The sequence below is a fragment of the Prenolepis imparis genome, unplaced genomic scaffold (genome assembly GCF_030444845.1).
Source record: "Prenolepis imparis isolate NDT839.2.m4 unplaced genomic scaffold, iyPreImpa1.0 SCAF_4, whole genome shotgun sequence".
Taxonomy (NCBI): domain Eukaryota; kingdom Metazoa; phylum Arthropoda; class Insecta; order Hymenoptera; family Formicidae; genus Prenolepis; species Prenolepis imparis.
In genome coordinates this window covers 10,651,764-10,672,681 of record NW_028141162.1, presented here as the reverse complement: position 1 = coordinate 10,672,681, position 20,918 = coordinate 10,651,764, and the positions used below count along the sequence as shown (strand labels likewise).

The following is a 20,918-nucleotide window of genomic DNA, read 5'->3' as shown; positions in this document are numbered from 1 at the left end:
TGATATTGTGTTGAATATGAAATTCGAAATAAATAACAACAAAGCTACGCAATTTTAAGAAACAATATAATGTTTTAAACATCCTGATTTTTCTAATGCTTGTTAAATTTCTAGTTTTATTTTTAAACGTCTTGATATTTCAAATATCTTTCAGTTTTTTTAAAACTTCTTTTAAAAATATTCTAATTTTGCAGTCTTTTTCTTGGACGGTTAGACTTTTGTCTTGTGTCGTGTGTTCACGACACGTTCGTTATTAAAATGCGAATTTTGAATTTATTATGTTTGTGCTGTATTATCGCTAGGCTCTACATTAGTTTGCCTCACTTCCACGTCATCCTTTGGTCTGTTGATTGGTCGAAGTTCATTCCAGCTTTGTATATTACCGCTACCTCCAAATAGGAACACAATCATACTCCCGATGCACACAGCGGCGCCGATCCAGAAGAGTATCTGCCATCTGTCAATGGGATTCTAGTGCAAAGGAGAAAGTAAATTCACATTAAAATTGATATTATTATTCAATATATATATTCAATATATATTCAATTTATATATTATTATTCAATATACAAACTATTTTTGGAATGTAACTCATAGCTTTTAATTTGATATAAAATCTGAATCAATACATCTATAGCACAATAATAGATAGATAATCCAATACAACTAATCTAATACAATAATTGATTAATTAAATGATGACTGAATTTATAACTAAATAAATATGTATATAACAGATTCAGTGTAGTATAATTATGTTAAAATAAAACATTATTTATAATTTCATCTAAAAGGATTGCAATTAGTCATATATTGTGCAGCAATATATTAATTATTTAATTCTTAAAACGTCGAGACATTCCATTTTACTAAATTTATATTAATTGTATTTTTGTTCTCAGTTTTATTTCAGTAAAAACTATATAGACTATTGCAGAATTCAAATTCTTATATTTTTCTAAAAAATCTAAGAAATCGCAAAGGGAGAAGAGTAACTCTTAAATTTTTATCTTAATTTATATATTTTTAAGCTTTGTTATATTATCTTCTTCTCTAAATGTGTGTGTGTGTTAATACTTGATGACATGTATTGCATATATTGCATAGTGGCGCAGTGATGAACCAAAGCAGTGTTATGTAATGTGAGAACGAATGAGATGAATGAACACGAATTTTGGTATCTCTTGTATACAAGATATGAGAACATGTAACTTGTATAATATATCTATAAATATTATCTATAAATATTATCTATATATCTATGAGAATTATGAACAAACTCCTGATACTTGTGAAAAAATGTATAAAAGATATATAAATCTAATATATATGTATATATATATAAATCTAATATATATGTATATATATATATATATAAAAAGATTTTAAAGAATTTATATATCTAAAGATATAAAAATAATTTTGTAATATATATATTACAAATTATATATTTTATAAAATTATATAAAAATGTTAGCTCTCTCGTTAAAGGCATCTAGTAATATCCATTATATATTCAATTGCTTTAAAATTTCAGGTAACGTTAATTATTGTCCGAGACACAGAATTATAAAGAGAATTATATGGCATTTCGGTAGCAGACAAGAGCAATTCGATTTTGGTCACATGTATGTAAATTAGCAATGTGAGCGAGATTGCAAACTTGGGAATGCTGATAAATAATGCGATGAAATATATGATCATGGACTGAAGGAAGGCGAGCGTGTATAATTTTCGAATGAAAAATTAAAGAGGAAGGAAGTCGCATCGCGGTAATCAAAATGAATTTACTATTCGTCGCATGAAACTCCTTGCGTAATGTGTCACGTGTATGTGACCGCTATTTTCCTTCGTCTTTTGGCGACGCCAAAAGTCTCGAGGAAGACTCGCGTAATTTGCGTTAAAATTGCATTGCGAGATAAAGAGTTCCGTTGTAAAAGAAAAAGATATAATATTACGATTATTTTGCAAATGCAGCAGACGCAAAAGTCGTTTGTTCAGGTGGTTATATAGATATATACTACATATTATTATGCAACACTGCACAAACAAGAGTGATAACTCAGGAAAAATTTAATAACTATGTTATCAAGCAGATCATACAGATATACAGTCAATTATATACATACAGTTAGGCAATGAATGATTATAAAGCGAGCGTATTACATACATATATATACATATATATACATATATATATATATATATATATATATATATATATATATATATATATATATGTAAAATTGCACACATAAAATTGCAGTTATATAACATCTGATTGTAAAATTATAGCTTGAATGATATAATAACACATTTAGAGAATTCTTACAAGTTATTTTTAAAATTAAAATAATCAACTTAAAGTATAAACACTTACTCCGAATTTGCCAGCTATCTCTTCAACCAACGGCGGGATAATCATTCCGGAAGAGCTGCCGATTGTATTCATGATGCCGTAAAGGAAACCGGCAAAATTTGGCGCAAGATCCTGGTTGTTCGATAGATTCGAGATAAGGGCAGCGCCGTTGAAGCCCAACGCGAAGAACAGAAAGACGTTTGCGAGCACGAAATCACAGCCAACGTAGCCGACCAGTACCAGGAAGATGCCCGGAATAAGATGCGCTGGAAATTATATACGTATGTCACATTTCTGATAATAATAAATTCGAAAATTCGAGTTCTTGTGATACATTTCATATGTTCGAAATTATGATTCCGACATATATAAATCATTTTTATAATGCGAATATTCGTAATTTCTATAATTTGAATAATTTAAAACAACACATTCAGATAAAATGCATTTTGATTTTTATAAAAATTTTCGAGTTATACATTTTTTTTATAAATTTACATAAAAGCCATAAATTTTTCTAATATATAATATATATATAAGACTACTGGTAGTTTTGGATTATTAGTAGAATAAAAATTAATATTTATATAAAAAAACGGCATATATTGCTATTACAAATATTTCTTCTCTTCAGTATTAAAGCATCTTCCTTCCAATCCATTTGAATTGTGTTTTTAAAGAATATTCTCAGAACGGATTTCGTGATATACTTACAGAATATAGTCGCAAGCTTTCGTAAGAGGGTGACGCTGATAATCTGCTTTCTTTTGATAGTGTCACCCACCCAGCTGAAGAAGAATCCAAAGAGCATCCTAGCGCCCCATGGAGCTCCGGCCATGGCGCCGCCCTTCGTCAATTGGAAACCCAACGCTTTAGTCAAGTACAACATCAGCGAGTTTTGGTAAAAGAACAACAAGAAGAGATTTCCAAAATGACATATGATCAAACTGACGAACGGCAGCGATGTTAATATCTGTCGCAGCGGTGTTTGCTTCCACGTGGGCTTCTCGGTACGCACTATTCCCGCTTGCGCTCTATAAAAATATATGACACGAGTTACATGTAATCAAAGAAAGATTTTTATGCAAAATTTTTTTAATTAAGTATTTCTATGAATATGTTAATCTTTATATTATTATTTATATTTTACAAACCGCTGTATCGAATGCATTGCTAAGTATACGAAAAAAAATGATATTAGATATTAGCGATTAGAAGAACTCGCGTCGATTTTTTTGCATAGAATGTAGAATGTAAAAAAAAACTAGATTAATCAGTAGGATTGATCTCACGACTCACGTTAAAATGTAGTTTTTCTCCTCGACAGTGATGCCCGGATGTTCCGCGGGTGAATCGTAGGCGAACAATGCCCACACGCAAATCCACACCAACATTAACAGGGACGGTATGTACCAGCCACACTCCCAATTGATGTTCTCCGCGATGCCGGCTATCATGGGATATGTGAGGATAGTGCCGAAAGTGCCGCCGAGGAGGGACCAGATGAAGCGCGCCCGTTCGTGCGGCGGTGCCCATTTAGCCACCATGGTGTGGCACGCGGGGAAAGTGACACCGCCGGTGATGCCGATGATGATCCGCGAGAGCATTAATAATCCCCAATGCCACTGCGCTACGAACGGGCTCACCAGCGATATCACCGCAGCCAGGATCGACGTCCAGAGGATCGCGCGTCGCGGTCCATATCTCAACGACAGCCAGCCGCCGATGAAGTTGCCAGGTACGTTGCCGTAAGCGTAGCTAGCTAATAGTTGACCCCGTACTGTCGGGGACCAGTCGAACGGTAGACCGCTGAAGAACTCAAGCCGAGCGTCCGGCGACCGTGAGGTGCTCGTAGTCTGACGACGTTGCAATCTGTGGTCCCGCTCCTCCTGGACACGATCCAAAATGTATTCCTCCACGTAGCTGCCCGGATCGAGGATGCTGACGATGTCGCGCCGTCGTCGCGCGGACTCGTCAAACGCGCACATACCGTCGTTCGTATGGTTGATCGGTGGTTCCACGATCATTGGCACTACTAGGATCGGCATTTGTAGCCGACACGAGTAACTGGTCCAGCAAGCGGTGAACATCATCACGCAGATCCATATACGTATCGGAATCCATCCTATCGATAAAAAAATTAATTTTTTACGAAAGCTCTTAGAGAGATAATTGAAATTGTGTGATCTACAGTTATATATAATATATATAATTGGATCTCCCCTGTATACATTTTTTAGATTTGAGATCATTGGAATTTTTTAATTTGAAGCCATTTTTCAACAATGAAAATATCTGCGAAAAAAAGGCTACAACTAAAATATTGTTAATTGTAATTACATCTGACATTTACATCTGACATTCGAATAATTTGAAAAATTTCAAGAGTTTTTAATTGCTAAAACAAATTCTAAATTAATGTTTGATTTTGACATCACTATATATTTTATTAGTTAGAATATTTATGTGATACGGGTCAAATATTAATTTCGAATTTGAATTAAAAACGTGAAACTTTTTACGAAACAATGCATAATAAAATTTTTATATTTGAAATTAAATATAAAATCCCATTTATAAATAGTGATGTCGAATAGATATTTTCAATGAGATTATTAACATTTCAACTTAAAATATAAACGCTTAATATGAGTTATCGCAAAAGAAGGACTTATGATTATCGAAATGGAAACGTCGAAAAATCATTTACAGAATATATTTATAAGATTGTATTACAGAATATATTAATAATATTATTAAACTAAAAATATATATCGCGTATAGAGCTTCTTTTTCATTTTGCTAATATGTTTTCATAGAATGTTATCTTGGAAAATTACTCTATTCGGAACAAAAAATATAGAGGGAATAACCTGCTTTAGTCTAATATATAACGTTCGTTAAGTATCCTTTAACGAGATTTTAATGTGATCGCTTTCTGCGCACTTACGTAAAAGTTTCCAGAAAAACGGCGGAGCACGAACCGAGAGCTCGTTTTCGCGCAACGCCCGCATTTAGAAATGTTTTCAAAGAAAAAAATTACTGCCAATTGTGCAGTACATTACCATGACAACTAGATTCGTTTTTTACGGACGATTAGTTTCTCTCAGCAAGCCTTGAATCATTTGCGTTTTCGATTCTGCCGATATATTCGGTTTACTAAAATTATTATCGTTCATATACGCACACGCAGAAAAAAAGGCTTTAACTGATAGAAGATGAGAGGGTATGATTATGTCACCACGACATAATCTTCTACCTTGTCGAATAAAATAGTTGATTTTATTTTAATTTTTCATGAATAAAAATTAAATTAGCTTTTGGCACGCGAATATCTTCTTAAATAATTTTTAAAAATTTTAAAGGACAATAATATTAATATTTTTTTTTATTTTATAAAATAAAAAATAATTGATATCTTCTTATAACCTCGGTTAATTGATTTAGACTAGTGCTAGCTACAGTCAACTAACAATAAATATATTTTCTTTATAATTTTTAAGAGAAATACGCTGAGCACGAAAAACAAATTATCTAGAAAAAAATATCCGAGTATGGATAATAAATCGTATTAATATTATATCAAATATTATTAAATATTATATATAGATACATAAGACTATACAAATACGTATATATTTACAGTAAGATAAAAAGCTACGAAAGTTTCGTTTCACAAATGTTACAGATAAATCAGGTAATACAAATTTACTTAAAATTTTATATACAGTTTTATACATTCTGCTAATGTGTTTGTGAAGGTTGTGGTCTTGTCTTTGATCTTGTTGAATATATACATATGTATTTTATCGATCACGTTATATGCATGAGCAAGAAATTTCCTTATTTAATCTTATTTGGTAATTAACGATAATGTTGTTAATTATGAACACGCGATCAATCTTTATGACTGACATAGTCGTTTGTTCATAAACTATAGTGAGTCATTACATTTAGGAAGATTTGTCAACACGTTTGACGGTATAAGACCTTGTTTGGATAACGATTTATGTATATATATTAAATAGAAACAAGCTACATATTTTTGATATAATTCAGAATCATCGCGCGATCGGAAGAAAATTAAATTTCTTGTTAATCCCACGAATTTTATATATGAAATTTTATTTAATGGTCTTCAGATCTTATTTATGAAAGAATGAAGATGTTTGAGGTCTAAGCAACTCTCAAGACGATCCTCACATTTCAGCTTTAGTTGACAAGGAAAATTAACACTAAGTTCACAAAATTGTTCAAAAAAAGCCTATTATGCAAATCTGCATGATCACCTTTATGCACAACAAGATCGAGTAACGGTAGCACCATTTCGAAACTATGTAAAAAAATATCGAAAGTAAAAGCAAACATGCATATAAAAGACGGGGGAATTTTTTCCATTCACTTAGAATCGAACGAATTAATCGAAGGAAATGTATCACTGAGTTGTAAAATTAATCTTAATTTTCTTTTATTTTATCTTTCTTTGAAATAACAGACAATGTGTTAAATTCTCTTCGATTTTGATTAGAATTGAATAAGTCTTGCAATATTTCATGTTGCTTATATTAAATATCGAAATATCAAATGTAAAGGGCAAAAATGTTTCATTCTCGAGGTAATAATTGTTGAGAGAACATAGTTGAACATACATATTTTGCATTTTCAAATTTCACAAATGAGAATAAATTTTACGATACAAATGTTATCAAAAATAAAATCATATTAAGAAGACGGAAATTCTTCCATTTATGTAGTAATAATTTTTGATAGAGTATTTAATATATTTTGCACTCGAGTTTGCGGTATAGGACAAATTTTGCAAAAATTTGAAGAGGAAAATTTGGCTTACGTGATAAAAATTGATAGAATCGTTGATGATAATTTTGAAACTTCATGTTGTAATATCAATTAAAAAACCGATGAAATTCAAGAGAACACAATCTCACAAACTCGCGACACTTGTTATGATTTTCGAACTTCTCGCACGTGGGCCATCACTATTTGACTGTTGTTCGTCGTCTCTAACTTTGTAAGAGAATGATTTTCCGTCGAAGCACTCTATTTAGGTATACCCCCACATTGTTCGTTGTTGCTTCAGGTAGGAAAGTTATAGAGAAGAAGTGGGGAAGAGTTCTCGGAAAAGTAGAGAAAATCAAAAGGTTTTCTTTCCTAAATACCTTTTCGACAAGGACGTTTCCGAATTAATAATTTCAACATGAATCTTTTTTTTCCGTTGACTCTTTTTTTTTAAATATAAAAAGTTTTGTTATTATGGAATATATATATAACGATTTTAAAATTGATGTAACATATGTATTATGAAGAAAATTTATATGTTATAACAATTTATAGTTATTTTTAGCACTAAATCTATATCTTTAACGTTTTCTTAAAGTGCATTTATTGTTGTGGAAACTACCTGAACAATATTCAAAAATTCCGAAACAAGAAGAATAAAATATAATAAAAAATATAATTAAAAATTAATAATTATAATTGGTGACAAATAGAAATAATCTTGTTTCACGCACACACACACAATCAAATACGAAAATAAATCTAATAGAATTTATTACTACAGATTATATATATTATATATTATATATTTTATATATATATCAACTTTTCGAAATTGTTTATTGTTCTAATAAGTATTATAGCTGGAAAAAATAATTCAAATGCAGAGAATGTCCTATGCATTTATAGGACATATGGCGCAAGTTTAGTGTTATCGACCTATTATGCAAACGTAAATCGTGCGTGCAAACATTAAGCTTTTATCTAAAGAGTTCCAGTACGTTTTATTGTATATAACACATACAATGATGTATTTAAATCTAGGACAAGCTGACCTTAAACTGAAGTGGCAAATTTTTCTCATTCCAGCAAAAACTAGAATAACATGCCAATAATTTATTTTACGTACTTATTTCAAATATTTTATTTATTTATTTATGAGAAATATCTTATAAAGTATTTTTTATAATTCATTTTTTAATTAAAATGCTAATTAAAATATATTACATACTTTTATGTCATATAATATAACACATTATGTTATGTTTATGCAATATATATGCATATAAAATTAAACATTATTAAATAACATATTAAATATAGTTATGACACGTTTAATCTTAATAGCCGCTTTTTGCAAATTTTATATAATTCTCATGACTAAAATTTAAATAGCTGCTGGAAACTGATAAATATAAAATTGGTTTTAATTGTTTTCAGAGTGATACAAATTCTCATATCAATTATTGTAATTATAAGTTTAGATTTTGCGTGCGTATATACAAATTTACTCAGTAATACACACGCAACATCTAAACTTAATTACAATAATTGATATGAGATTATAGAAAATCCTCCGAGAAAACAACCAAAGAAATTTTATATTCATTAGTTCCCAGCAGCTATTTAACAATAAGTTTGAGAATTATATCAACAAAATCTTCATAGAAGACAAAAACACGCCAAATATAAAAAATTCGACATTGTATGCAAATTTTCAAGCAATTTTATTAGAAAATTCATGTCATTTTAATGCCCCGACCCGGGCACGCCAAGTTTTTCTTCATCACTTTAATTCTTTCAATGCCGGCTGTAAATTGTTTTGAATATGCAGATGATCATTCTTAAAATACAAAAGTGATACTTCGTTAAATTTTATATCAAATCAGATAATAATCTGCAAAATTACACTATTTAATACACTATTTATATTTGGCTGAGTAGCTTTAATTTTATATTTATTTTTGAGCTACATATTATTTCTAAATATATTATTAAATTTTATTTTCAAACTTAGAAAGCATATTTGTATACAATGTCGAATTTTTTAATGTATTTGGCGTGTTCCTTTCTTCTATGATTTTGTTGTGATTTCATTGCTTTTCATAAAAAATATTAAAAAAATTTTTAATTTTAAAATTGATCACACAGACACACACACACAGACACACACACACATATATGGTGTATTTTATTTTACAATGAATTATATATATAATTTTTTTTTATTCTAAAATATAGTCGCAAAAGCAGAAAACTTTTCTCATAATTGTATATATTTCGTCTATTCATAATTTTTAAATTTATTTCTCCTTTTAATAATTTATATCTCTGATATCTCTCTATATATTCCGCACTATTTCCCACTGCTTTTACACGATAAGAGCATTTTAAGCGTGAAATTTCAAGAGCAACGCAAGTTTTAACAATCTCATTACAACCTATTATCGTTTCGCCATTTCACTACTCTCATAATGACATTTGCGTTGCGAATCATTTCGTATTTCACTTTCTACAGGCTTTCTACTCCTTCATTATATGTTGATCGACGAGCATAACTTCGTTGATTTACGATTTATTATCGTATTATCCTAATTGCCGAATAATTTCATTTAATTATAACATAAGCATATATTAATGTAAACATGTGTGTGTGTTTAGTTGCAAACTGTAAATAAGCTATGACGATTATATTGTATACATGTTCGCTTTAAATAAAATAAGATATAAATTTAAAAATATATAAAATATAAGTACAAAACTTATATAATAAAATTTGAAAGTTTATTATAATTTTAAATTACAATATATAATCTTTTATATATATATATATATATTAAATTTTAAAAATATTTTTATTTAATATATTTTAAATTAATGTAAAAAAATCTGATTTAGAAGAGGCCCGTAAATATATAAATTTATAACTTATTGAATGATTAGATTCATATTTTGGCGCGATAAAATCGATACACAATGACGTAACGTTTCTTATTCATCAGCTGACAACTTGACAGTCATGGAGAACGCGAGTACAACGGTCAAGATTAGTCGTGATTTGTAAACGGCGACGATTGAGTTGGTATATATTTACGTTCTTGATACACTGCGCAAAACATTCGCGTTAAATTCCACGTTGTATCTTTTAAAAAAATTAAACAAACGTCAAGATGAAAACTGGAAATCAAATTGTGGCGGAAGCCCTGAAGGAGCAGGTATATATATTGTCGATTATTGTTTTAATTTTCTGTCTGTTTTATTAGTAAATTAGAGTTATATATAAATTAAATCGATATAAATTAACTTCTAGATTGCAAACTTCCAGAATCTTTGGAAATTTCTTGAGAAATATCCTATATATAAGATCTTTTATGTGACTATTAATTTCGCTAATTTTGCTCGATGATTTAAATTTGAATAGATGTTTTATGGAAAAGATCGTACATCGATTTGAAGGTTATGTTCACACACACACACACACACACACATCATGGTGCTCACATACACATCATGAGGCTTCCACACTCATTACATGAATTTACATTCTCGTGTTTATGATGAATTCGTTCTATAATGAATTTTATCGCCAAGTCGAGACAGTTTTCTTCGACTCATGATTTTTTAGTCCCATTGTACTTTGTATTTTTTAATTAATATAAATAAATTTATCTTAAATTAATCTCTTTTATTTATTGTAACTTTATGTATGTTGTAAGATAGCTTTTTATTTTTCTACAAAAGGTGTTAATTTTTCCATTTTTCCATTTTTTTTGTTATATTTTTTGTGTCTAACAAATGAACGATGACTATAATAATTTTAATAATTTTAATTTTAATACTCTGACACATTTTAAAGGTATAATACTTTATAACACGTAAAATATTGAACAAACAAAAATTTGTATTTCATGTACAGGAAAAGATATCTCTATGAGATGATCTTTTTTATGTTTGCGCGGAAAATAATAATAATAATCATTGGAATGATAATGATTGTCGGAATAACAAGACTAATTTTAATAGCATACTTATACAGAGTGTCTCAGAATGATGGGGACTAATATTTGTGTGCAGATTCCTGGGATCATTTGGAGACGATTTTTTCTCAGCAAAAATGTCGAGACACCAATAATTTTCGCGTTATAAGCGATTGAAAATAAAGGGTTTTTCGCAAACTAAGCCTTGTGGAAATAAACTAATAATAAATTCACATTCTTCAGTTAATTTCAAGTAGAGTTTACTTTAATAAAATTTTAATTTAAGGCTTAGTTACAAATATACATGATGGCAAAAATTGGAAACATGCAAAAAATAATGACCTCCCTCGACATTTTCGCTGAGGAAAAATCGTCTCCAAATGATTCCAGGAATCTGCACACGAATTTAGTCCCCATCATTCTGGGACACCCTGTATATACAAGTCAATTTCTTGTAGCGTGTTGCAATAAGAGTATTTTTATCACGATTTTATGCGTATTCGTGATTCTTATCACTGTCGTTTGATAAATACTTACGCTTTTTTTGCGATGTAATTAACGGTGTACGTTCGTCGGACTCTTGATACATGTCGGATATATATTAAAACATCGACTGAATGCACATCATCGAAACTACTAAAGTAATAAATACAGAATCTCTGTCTTATTTTCATTCTGTGCGCTATCGAATAAAATGCGTTATCAATGTACTGATAAATATATCGCAACCTATGGGGTTGATCAACTTATGCTTCATGTTTTTATTGAAAATAAGTTTACTGAATGAACAAAGTAATTTTAATGTATTAATTAAATGAAAAGAAAAAACTCAATTAAAATTTTTTATTTGCAAGAGCACATTTAATCGTGCCGTTGTGTGACTTCATATATAAAGTACTTTATAATTAAACACAAGAAAAATTAAATATGTGTACATACCAGGGATCCGGGTTGAAACAAAATTAGGGTTCGGTTTCGGTTTAATAAAATATTTAATAACTGTTCCGGTTCCAATTTCGTTTTTTTTTTTGATAAATAAAGGAAACCGAAACCATTTAAATTACGATTTTTTCGGTTACGGTTCCGGTTTTTAAAATTTTTACTTTTCGTTTTTCTAATTAAATTAATTTCAAAATTATATATTACTTAAAAAAATTATTAATAATTTTTATGACACACATATAAATAAACAACACAATCATATTGTACATGAAAAAATATATATATATATAAACGGAAAATTATCCTCACAGCTATCGTTATTGCGATAATACATGTACTTCAGAACATTTTAAAAATAATTTATTTTTAATTGTATTGCATTTCAAGGAGGCAGTTATCATTACATTTTCGTCATTTGCGCAAAAATAAAAAAAAAATATCGAAAAGAACCGTAAACTAAAAATAATTTAACAGTTAATAAATAATTTATCGGTTTTGGTTCCGGTTCGGTCCGGGTCCCTGGTACATATACATATTTAATTTTTCTTGTATTTAATTATAAAGTATTATCATATCTCATAAATGCATTTTTAGCGCATAGAAAAGTAACAGAAAAAAAAAGATTTCTACGTGTATATCATATTGTTTAAGTAGGCAAAAATTTAGTTATGCATATATGTATATCGAATTTTTTTCTCAGGAGAATTTTCTTATATACATATATTATAAATGTGCAGGGTTTGACTTATGTCTTCGGTATCATGGGACATCCTGTGATTGATCTGGCTCTAAGTATGCAAGCTGTCGGTTTGCAATACCTGGGTTTTAGGAATGAGCAAGCCGCTTGTTATGCCGCGCAAGCTTATGGATATTTAACCAGTAAGGCTTCTTGATAAATTATTTTTACTTAAATAGAATACTAGAAAACGATTATAAGAGACTTCTTGATAAATTATTTTTACTTAAATAGAATACTAGAAAACGATTATAATTATATATAATTATATATAATTATAATCATATGAGCTATGTATTTATTTTTATAATCATATGAGCTATGTGTTTATTTTTATTATTTATGTGTATTATTTAAAAAAAGAATATTTTCGTTTTTATTTTTTAGTACGTTTCATATTTTTTAAATACATTTTTTATACATTATCTGTTATCTAGTATCTAGTTAATCAAGTATTATGTAACGAAATAATAACATATCGTAAGGAAATTCAACACGTGCAAAATAATAGAGAGAACTAGATAACATCTAGATCTCATAAAATCAAATATTTATTTTTTATCTAGGCAAACCCGCAATAGTGTTATGCGTCTCTGGTCCGGGATTGCTGCATGTTATTGGTGGTATGGCAAATGCACAAATAAATTGTTGGTAAGTGATGCGCGATTTTTACTTCCTTATTAATCTTTGTTACATTTTTAATTGCATTTTGAACACAACGAATTGTGTTATCGGCAAAAAATTTCATTAGAATGAAACATTATGCAGTTAAAATTGCATACATAATGCATACATAATGCATGAGAATATTGCGGATATACATATAAAGATTGGAGTAATATGCAGAATTTTGATAGAATATGATTATGAAAGGTAATTAATTTCTTTTTTTCGTATCTTACAAAAAGATCAACACATGCAGCAATTTCGTCGCAAATTTGTTTGTCTCGTGTCTAGCTGATTGTCATGGAAATTGTCCATCCAACTGTCATCCGAATTGTAATGTGATTGCGATCTCGTAACACTCTGATCACGGCAATGCGTCAAGGCGATTATATAACTCTTATATATGTTCTGTGAATTTTTTTCTAATAAAAAGAGATCAGATTCGCCTGCGCGCACATGATGATTTTTACTGTGCGTAAAGACGATAGGAAATTGTTTTCGGACTATCTCGCTTTCTATTCAAAATTTATGAGACTGCTTAGCACGAAAGTTTTATTATTGTGAAGATCTTGTTCAGATATGTTTTTACAGGCCTGTGCTCGTATTAGGCGGATCTTGTGCGGAGGATCACGAGGGAATCGGCGGATTTCAAGAATGGCCTCAGGTCGAAGCGAGTAGACCTTACTGTAAATATGCCGCAAGACCACCATCGGCCGCACTAATACCAATGCATGTTGAAAAAGCTGTGCGATTCACTACTTACGGCAGACCAGGTAGAAATTAGAGGAATTTTTAAATCACTTATTGTTAGCTAGTACTAGGATCGTAAAGATGTTTGTCAAACAGATGTTTGTCAAAAGAGACGAAGAAATGTCATTTAAAGTTTCATATATTTATCTCTGAATGAGATTTGTGAGTGGAAAAAGTCATAAACTTTAAAGAATTTTCTTTAATAGCTTCTTCAACGGTTAGCATTTCTTGGATTCATTTATTTTAGACGATTTATTATTTTTAAAACAATATACATACATATTGTATGTATATATATATATATATAAACAAAAAATTTTATTAGCGTAGAAAATGCTATTGAAATTCTAGTAAGAAACTAAATAAATTCTTTAGATATATAGCAAATTACCTAATTAAACTTTATAAAAATATTAGAAAATTGTAAATATTTTCCATAGTTTTATATAATACTCGATTTAATATTTCATATAATTTATATAGTTACGTTACTTTCAGGTGCTGCTTATCTCGATTTACCCGCTACATTATTAACGCAAAATGTGGACGAAAATAAAATATTTAAGGCTTTACTTTGTTCGCCACCGCCATTAGCTTACCCTGATGCGAAATTAATCGAGCGAGCGGCGAATTTATTGATAAGAGCGAAGAAGCCCTTGGTGATAATCGGCAAGGGTAAGCGCAAATATTTCGCAGAGAATTTTTTTATCCGACTATTTTTTTTTTCCTTTCCTTTCTTTACGTTCTTTTATTTATTTTATATATTTTTTCTTATTTTCTTTATTTACTTTTATTTATTTTCTTTACTTTCTTTAGGTGCAGCTTACGGTCGAGCTGAAGATCCAGTGAGAGAGTTTATCTATTCGACAAACTTACCCTTTTTGCCGACACCGATGGGAAAAGGCGTTGTACCGGATACGGATGAGCGTTGTGTTTCCAGCGCACGAACATTTGTGTTGCTGCATTCCGATGTGATTTTATTGCTAGGTGCGAGATTAAATTGGATGTTGCACTTTGGACGACCACCCAGGTTTCAAAACGACGTTAAAGTCATACAGGTAAATCGGTGATAGTCTTGATGGTGCATCCTGAAATACACAATAGGATGCATAAAATTTTCACGCAACTTTCTCTTTGTTTATTGAAATTAAAAATTAAAAAATTAAAACGTATCTTTCATAAAGATTTTTCGGCGAGGGTCGAAAATATTTTAAGAATTTTTTTAAGAAAAATTTGTTAAGATTTTCAGGACTATTAAGTGAAAATATTGAGAAAGATTATTCTTAAATAATGTAGATCATTATAACATTAATGTAAAATTCTGTAGATCGATTTGTGCGCTGAAGAGCTGCACAATTCGGTGCCGTCCGCCGTCGCCATACAATCGGACATTGCACCCGCGACGGAATATTTGATGAACGTGTTGAAAAGTCGAAAATGGCACGTCGACCGAAACGATTCGTGGTGGAAGGACATTGCGGCGAAAATCGAGAAGAATAAGCAATTAGTTCACGTGAGCATATATATTTTAATTACGAATTAAAGATTCTCTTTTCTCTGTACGATAAATTCGCGATAATTTCCTCGTTCATTTACAGCACATGTCATTGGATACCAGTGTGCCCCTAAATTATTATACCGTTTTTAAACATATTCAAGATGTCATACCGGACGGTGAGCATATATTTCATATCATTTACATACATAATTCTGTATAACGATTTTGTAGAAAGTGCGGAAACACGCTTTGATGAACGTTTTTTTTACTGCGAAAAATTGCATATATTTTAGTTTGCATTTTATTAAAAAAAGAATTAATAATAAAGAATATGTATTATTCTCTTTTTCTTTTTTCTTACATATGCATAGATCGATTTATAAAATTAATAAAAAAATATTTTGCATATATGTTTTTATATTTTATCTATATTTTTACAGATGCTATCATTTGTTCCGAGGGAGCTAATACAATGGACATCGGACGAACCATTCTCTTAAACAATTTACCTCGCCACAGAATGGATGCCGGAACATTCGGCACTATGGGCGTAGGGCTTGGATTTGCGATCGCGGCTGCCCTTTACTGCAAAGACAATGCGCCGAAAAAGAGAGTAATCTGCGTGGAAGGGGACAGCGCTTTCGGATTCTCCGGGATGGAAATTGAGACTATGTTTCGGTAATCTCAGAGAGAGAATTGTCAAGAGAGAAGCTGGTATTTTATGCAAAAAAAAAAAAATATATATATTAAATTGTAACCACAACGATCTTCTTTTCTTCGCAGATATAAATTACCGGTAATTATTATAATCGTGAATAATAACGGTATATACGGTGGTTTTGATAACGAAACTTTCAGACAGTTGCAGGCATCTGGGGATCCTACGCAAGTGTACGTATCTCTGCAATCTTAATATTAAATATCAAATATATCAAATATCAAATATCAAAATTAGATTATCGTTTAATATTATTATAGATATCTTTTATGATCTAAATATACTTTTTCTAAATATTGGTACTCTTGCGTGTTAGTATATATCCAGATACCTGTATACATTATTAAAATTAAAATTATATTTTTAGGACGCCTCCATATTCTTTAACATCTGAAACTCATTACGAGAAAATGATGGAAATGTTTGGCAAGAAAGGATATTTTTGCACTACTGTGGAGGAAATTCAGCAAGCATTAAAGCTATCTCTCAAGGTAGAATTGCTATTGAATCTAGTTACTAGAAACTAGTTCTTTAAATGTTAAAGTGAGTACAATTTATAAAAATATTGTTTCAGGTAAAAGACAGTCCAAGTGTAATAAACATTATGATCAACCCACAAGCAGATCGCAAGCAACAGCAATTCAGTTGGTTAACAGAATCAAAATTATAAGTGAACAGATTGCAAAATGTTATTAGAAAACTACTATATGTTTACAACTATACTATTCAATTTCTATAATTCTTATGTAATTCTTCTTCAAAGAATTACATTTCTTTACAAACTACTTATTGATATTGCTAAAAGTAATGAGACTGCAGGGTTTTTATGAACTTGTGCATCGGAATCATATTTTCTAAATATTGTACTTTCTGCAATCCAAAGATGTGAAGCATATCTTACAAACATAATTAGTCTGTAATGAGAATTGATCATACGCACGAGATATATCGGACATCTTAGTTTGATACAATGTTTTGAAGATATGTAATTGCAGTGCAAAGAATTTAATAGAGATGCATATGGCTCGTCAGTTACATATCGATACAAAAACAATTAATTAATATTACTAAGTAAAATAATAAGAGGTGTAAATAGGTTATTTTTATATATTTTATATTATATAGGTATTTTTATATATATATATCTATTAATTCTGAAAATCTTTCTTTATTATATGGAGAACTAATTAGTTTATTGAAATATATTATATATAAGACATAACAAATACAATGCTTATATATGTCTCAATTATTCAATTGCTCCAATTTTTCCAAAGCTATTGCGGATGTGATTGAGTTGAGCAAATTTGTTTCTGACCTGTTTTGGCGTTTGCTCTCATTAATAATATCTGCCACATTCAATCCCATATCTTGAGCCTTCTTAGATAAAATTTCATTCGCTGTGTCAACCATCATGTGCAAGTGTCCGTTTTCTTTCACAAGTCCCTCGATACATTCCAGCTCCTTTTTTCTGAAAGAATTTACAGTTGCGTCAATTTAATTATCCATTATTGGTGGAAGAAAAACACGGCACTTAAAATAATCTATATATATTTTACATCTTCAAAGTAACGTTATTGATGGAAATTAACGTTTCCTGGATCGCGACGTCGATTTCCATAATTAAAGAACGATGTACTAATTGTATATATCTGTCAATAAATCGAAATTGAAAGTCATTGTGCCACCATATTTACTATATATTTAAGATATATTTTTTCAATATTAATTTCAACCAACATCGTGAAGTTTCAACCGCCGAAAGTCGGAGAGAAAACAATGCACATGGTTAGTCCGACTTGATTCGCGCGTAAATAAAGCCGCCATTTGTAAAGTGTTTGGAAGGGAAGTGATTCTATCGCGACAAAATCGATCTTATATTTCGACTTATCGATCTCAATATCGATTTTGATATCGATACGTAAAACGAAGCAACTTCACTGCAAGCGGTTGACAAGACATGAGGATGAGGACTGAGGACATGTTCTTAGAAAGGTTGATGAACATTATTAATTAACACGATGGTAGTCGAAGAAATAGTGGATTCTTTGAAGGAAAATCAGATGCAAGATGGGGTGATAACGAAAGAACCGAAGACGTATTCCTTAGAGAGTATCCTTTTGTGAAATTATTATTCTAGCAAGATTTTTATAAAAGCAAAACTGTCAGTGCCATATGTCATTTTCCAATAACCTCTTATATTGTAATATACTATTAAATAATAACAATCTGTTATATATACATTAATTTTTTCGAATTAATAATGTGCTTGTAGGCAATTAATGTTGACATAAAATTTATTGCGGATGTGATTAAATTGGAAGAAGAATTTTTATAACTTGTATTTATATTTTATCGTAATTGTAATTTTAATCTTATTAGTACTTAACAAATGTACAGTTTTAAAGATAATCAAGGAAGCGCAGCAGCAGCATGGGCTGAGACATGGTGATTACCAGCGATATCGCGGTTATTGTTCAAGAAGGCTCAGAAGATTGCGAAAGGTGTTGAAAGTGCCGCAAGGTGATAGACGTCATTTTAAGAGGAAAGACATTACTCCAACCATGGTCAGTGAGGACAAATTCTTGCAAATGCCTTTGATTATGGCCGAACGCGCTTGGAGCTATGCAATGCAACTACGACAGGAATCCAACACAGAACCGAGAAAAAAGTTTCATCTGATATCGAGGCTGAAGAAGGCAGCCGCATATTCTGTACAATTGCAAGACCTGATAGAGGTATATATTTTATCCTTAATTTTTGTATAAAAAATATTTTCAGTATATTACACTTTTTATTTGTTCATTAATTTTTCATTATATATTTTAATTTCTCCCTTTTTTTTTACATATTTTATTAATTGCTAATTATATGAAATTACTGAAATTATTTTATTATATTTTTAGAATATAAATTGTGATGCGCGTACAAAGCTGGAGGCTCAAGCGTATGTGGCCTGGATGAACGGTTCCCTGCAGTTTGAATTGCAACTATGGAAACAGGCCATGGAGAATTTGCAGAAGGCGCAGGTGGTATACGGTAACCTGGCGTCTGCGTTGCCGGAATTAGAGCAAATTGTTTACAAAGCGCGTGTCGAGGAGTTGGCGCCCAGTCTCAGATATTGCGCGTATAACATTGGAGACATCAGTGCCATGGACGATCTCATGCAGATGCGCGGACAATTGAGCGGCGAACTAATGGCTAGCCTAGACTCTCTAATAGCTCAGACGCGTGAGAAGCAGGTCAACATCGAGGAAGTAACGTGGCGCGGAAAATCTTGCGGTACGGTGCCACCGAGAGCAGCTGGTTTGATCATCGCGGATTCCAGACTAAATCAAGCTTTAGAGAAGGCCGCCACAAATCAAGCGAAGATCGATCTGTTGGAGGCGCATCTGATCGACTGCAAGGACGCTCTGTCGGTGGTGCGCGATCATTTTAAGACCGAATTGAAAAACAAGGAAAACGACAAGTGGTCGGCGCCGCAGCATTTGATAAACTATTTGCAGTACATTCGATTGTCTCGCACGTTAGAGCGCAATTTGGCGTTGGTAAAAGCAGCCGAGGAATCAGAGAAGGCCAAACCGCAGGACATAGTGCGTTTGTACGAAGCGGCGTTATATAATGTCGTGGAAATATCTCAGTTGCAAGAAGATACAGAATTCGTGGAGGAACAGGAGGCGAAAACGAAAGGCTACAGAGCTTTTAGATGTTTCTACGTAGCCCAAAGTCTCGCCAATCAGCATCGTTGGCGTGAAGCTATGGCCATGTATCAGAGATCGCTGCAGCATGTTAAAGATGCGCTTAAATATGACAACATTCTTCCAGCCATACTGAAGGAAGCCTTGTGCAAGCTGGAAATTTCCGTGGAGGCTGCCCAGTACTCCGCTCATGCTCACAGCGTTCTGGAGGATGGTCAGGAAGAAGAGGGTGGAATCAATAAACTTGCCAAAAGCAAGAAACCGCTGTACGAACGTTTACACGAATACAGGGAGGATCCTGCGCTTCTCACCAAGCAACCGAATGTCTACAAACTGCCACCATCGATGCGCAGTATTCCTTGCAAGCCTCTGTTCTTCGATCTGGCCTTCTTCATGGTCGAGTTCCCGGAACTGGCACACAAAATGGGCGACCAGGCTAAGAAAGGACAGGCTGGTCTCACGGGCTTTGTTAAGGGTCTCTGGGGTTGGGGAAATAAATGAATATTCTCTACAGAATTCTACACACACATGCTCAATATACATAAGATCTTTGGATATGTCATATAGACAGGTACTATCATGATACTTATATCGTTACTGCTGTTGTGTCTTTCTACAGTATGTCTGCCCAGAATGATTTATTCCAATGCAAATAAAATTTGCATCATATTATTGAAGACAAAAATAAAATGGGATACTTGAAATACTTGATAGGAAATCTTTCTTTTGATAATTCTCTTTCCTTTTTTAATAATATATATGAACATGCTCTATGAT

The 20,918-nt window shown here is 31.3% G+C and overlaps 4 protein-coding genes across 6 annotated transcripts; 2 read left to right on the top strand and 2 right to left on the bottom strand.

The window, feature by feature from the left end:
* Window positions 1–18: 18 nt before the first annotated feature.
* LOC145935434 (sialin) lies at window positions 19–12,229 on the bottom strand. 2 transcript variants are annotated; one of them, XM_083036776.1, is made up of 5 exons: window positions 11,671–12,229; window positions 3,659–4,484; window positions 3,074–3,393; window positions 2,381–2,625; window positions 19–471 (listed from the first exon to the last, which is right to left on the bottom strand). In XM_083036776.1, the coding sequence occupies exons 1-5, from the start codon at window positions 11,720–11,722 to the stop codon at window positions 277–279; spliced, it is 1,638 nt and encodes a 545-aa protein (XP_082892902.1). In that variant the 5' UTR covers window positions 11,723–12,229; the 3' UTR covers window positions 19–276. The 2 variants fall into 2 exon arrangements, with proteins under 2 accessions (XP_082892902.1, XP_082892903.1); XM_083036777.1 differs by lacking the exon at window positions 11,671–12,229 and adding an exon at window positions 7,209–7,515.
* On the top strand, window positions 10,182–17,533 carry Hacl (2-hydroxyacyl-CoA lyase). Its single transcript, XM_083036775.1, has 12 exons — window positions 10,182–10,371; window positions 12,813–12,954; window positions 13,378–13,462; window positions 14,069–14,250; window positions 14,726–14,902; window positions 15,044–15,285; window positions 15,555–15,740; window positions 15,826–15,901; window positions 16,166–16,403; window positions 16,509–16,616; window positions 16,811–16,934; window positions 17,018–17,533. The coding sequence occupies exons 1-12, from the start codon at window positions 10,327–10,329 to the stop codon at window positions 17,111–17,113; spliced, it is 1,701 nt and encodes a 566-aa protein (XP_082892901.1). The 5' UTR covers window positions 10,182–10,326; the 3' UTR covers window positions 17,114–17,533.
* Window positions 15,177–18,283, bottom strand: LOC145935439 (uncharacterized). 2 transcript variants are annotated; one of them, XM_083036790.1, is made up of 4 exons: window positions 18,184–18,283; window positions 18,003–18,095; window positions 17,762–17,914; window positions 15,177–15,315 (listed from the first exon to the last, which is right to left on the bottom strand). In XM_083036790.1, the coding sequence occupies exons 2-4, from the start codon at window positions 18,062–18,064 to the stop codon at window positions 15,261–15,263; spliced, it is 270 nt and encodes an 89-aa protein (XP_082892916.1). In that variant the 5' UTR covers window positions 18,065–18,095; window positions 18,184–18,283; the 3' UTR covers window positions 15,177–15,260. The 2 variants fall into 2 exon arrangements, with proteins under 2 accessions (XP_082892916.1, XP_082892915.1); XM_083036789.1 differs by lacking the exon at window positions 15,177–15,315 and having other exon boundaries at window positions 17,580–17,914.
* A 105-nt stretch (window positions 18,284–18,388) lies between these two features.
* Srp68 (signal recognition particle 68) lies at window positions 18,389–20,845 on the top strand. The gene is made up of 3 exons (XM_083036774.1): window positions 18,389–18,555; window positions 18,844–19,181; window positions 19,350–20,845. The coding sequence occupies exons 1-3, from the start codon at window positions 18,465–18,467 to the stop codon at window positions 20,640–20,642; spliced, it is 1,722 nt and encodes a 573-aa protein (XP_082892900.1). The 5' UTR covers window positions 18,389–18,464; the 3' UTR covers window positions 20,643–20,845.
* Window positions 20,846–20,918: the final 73 nt, after the last annotated feature.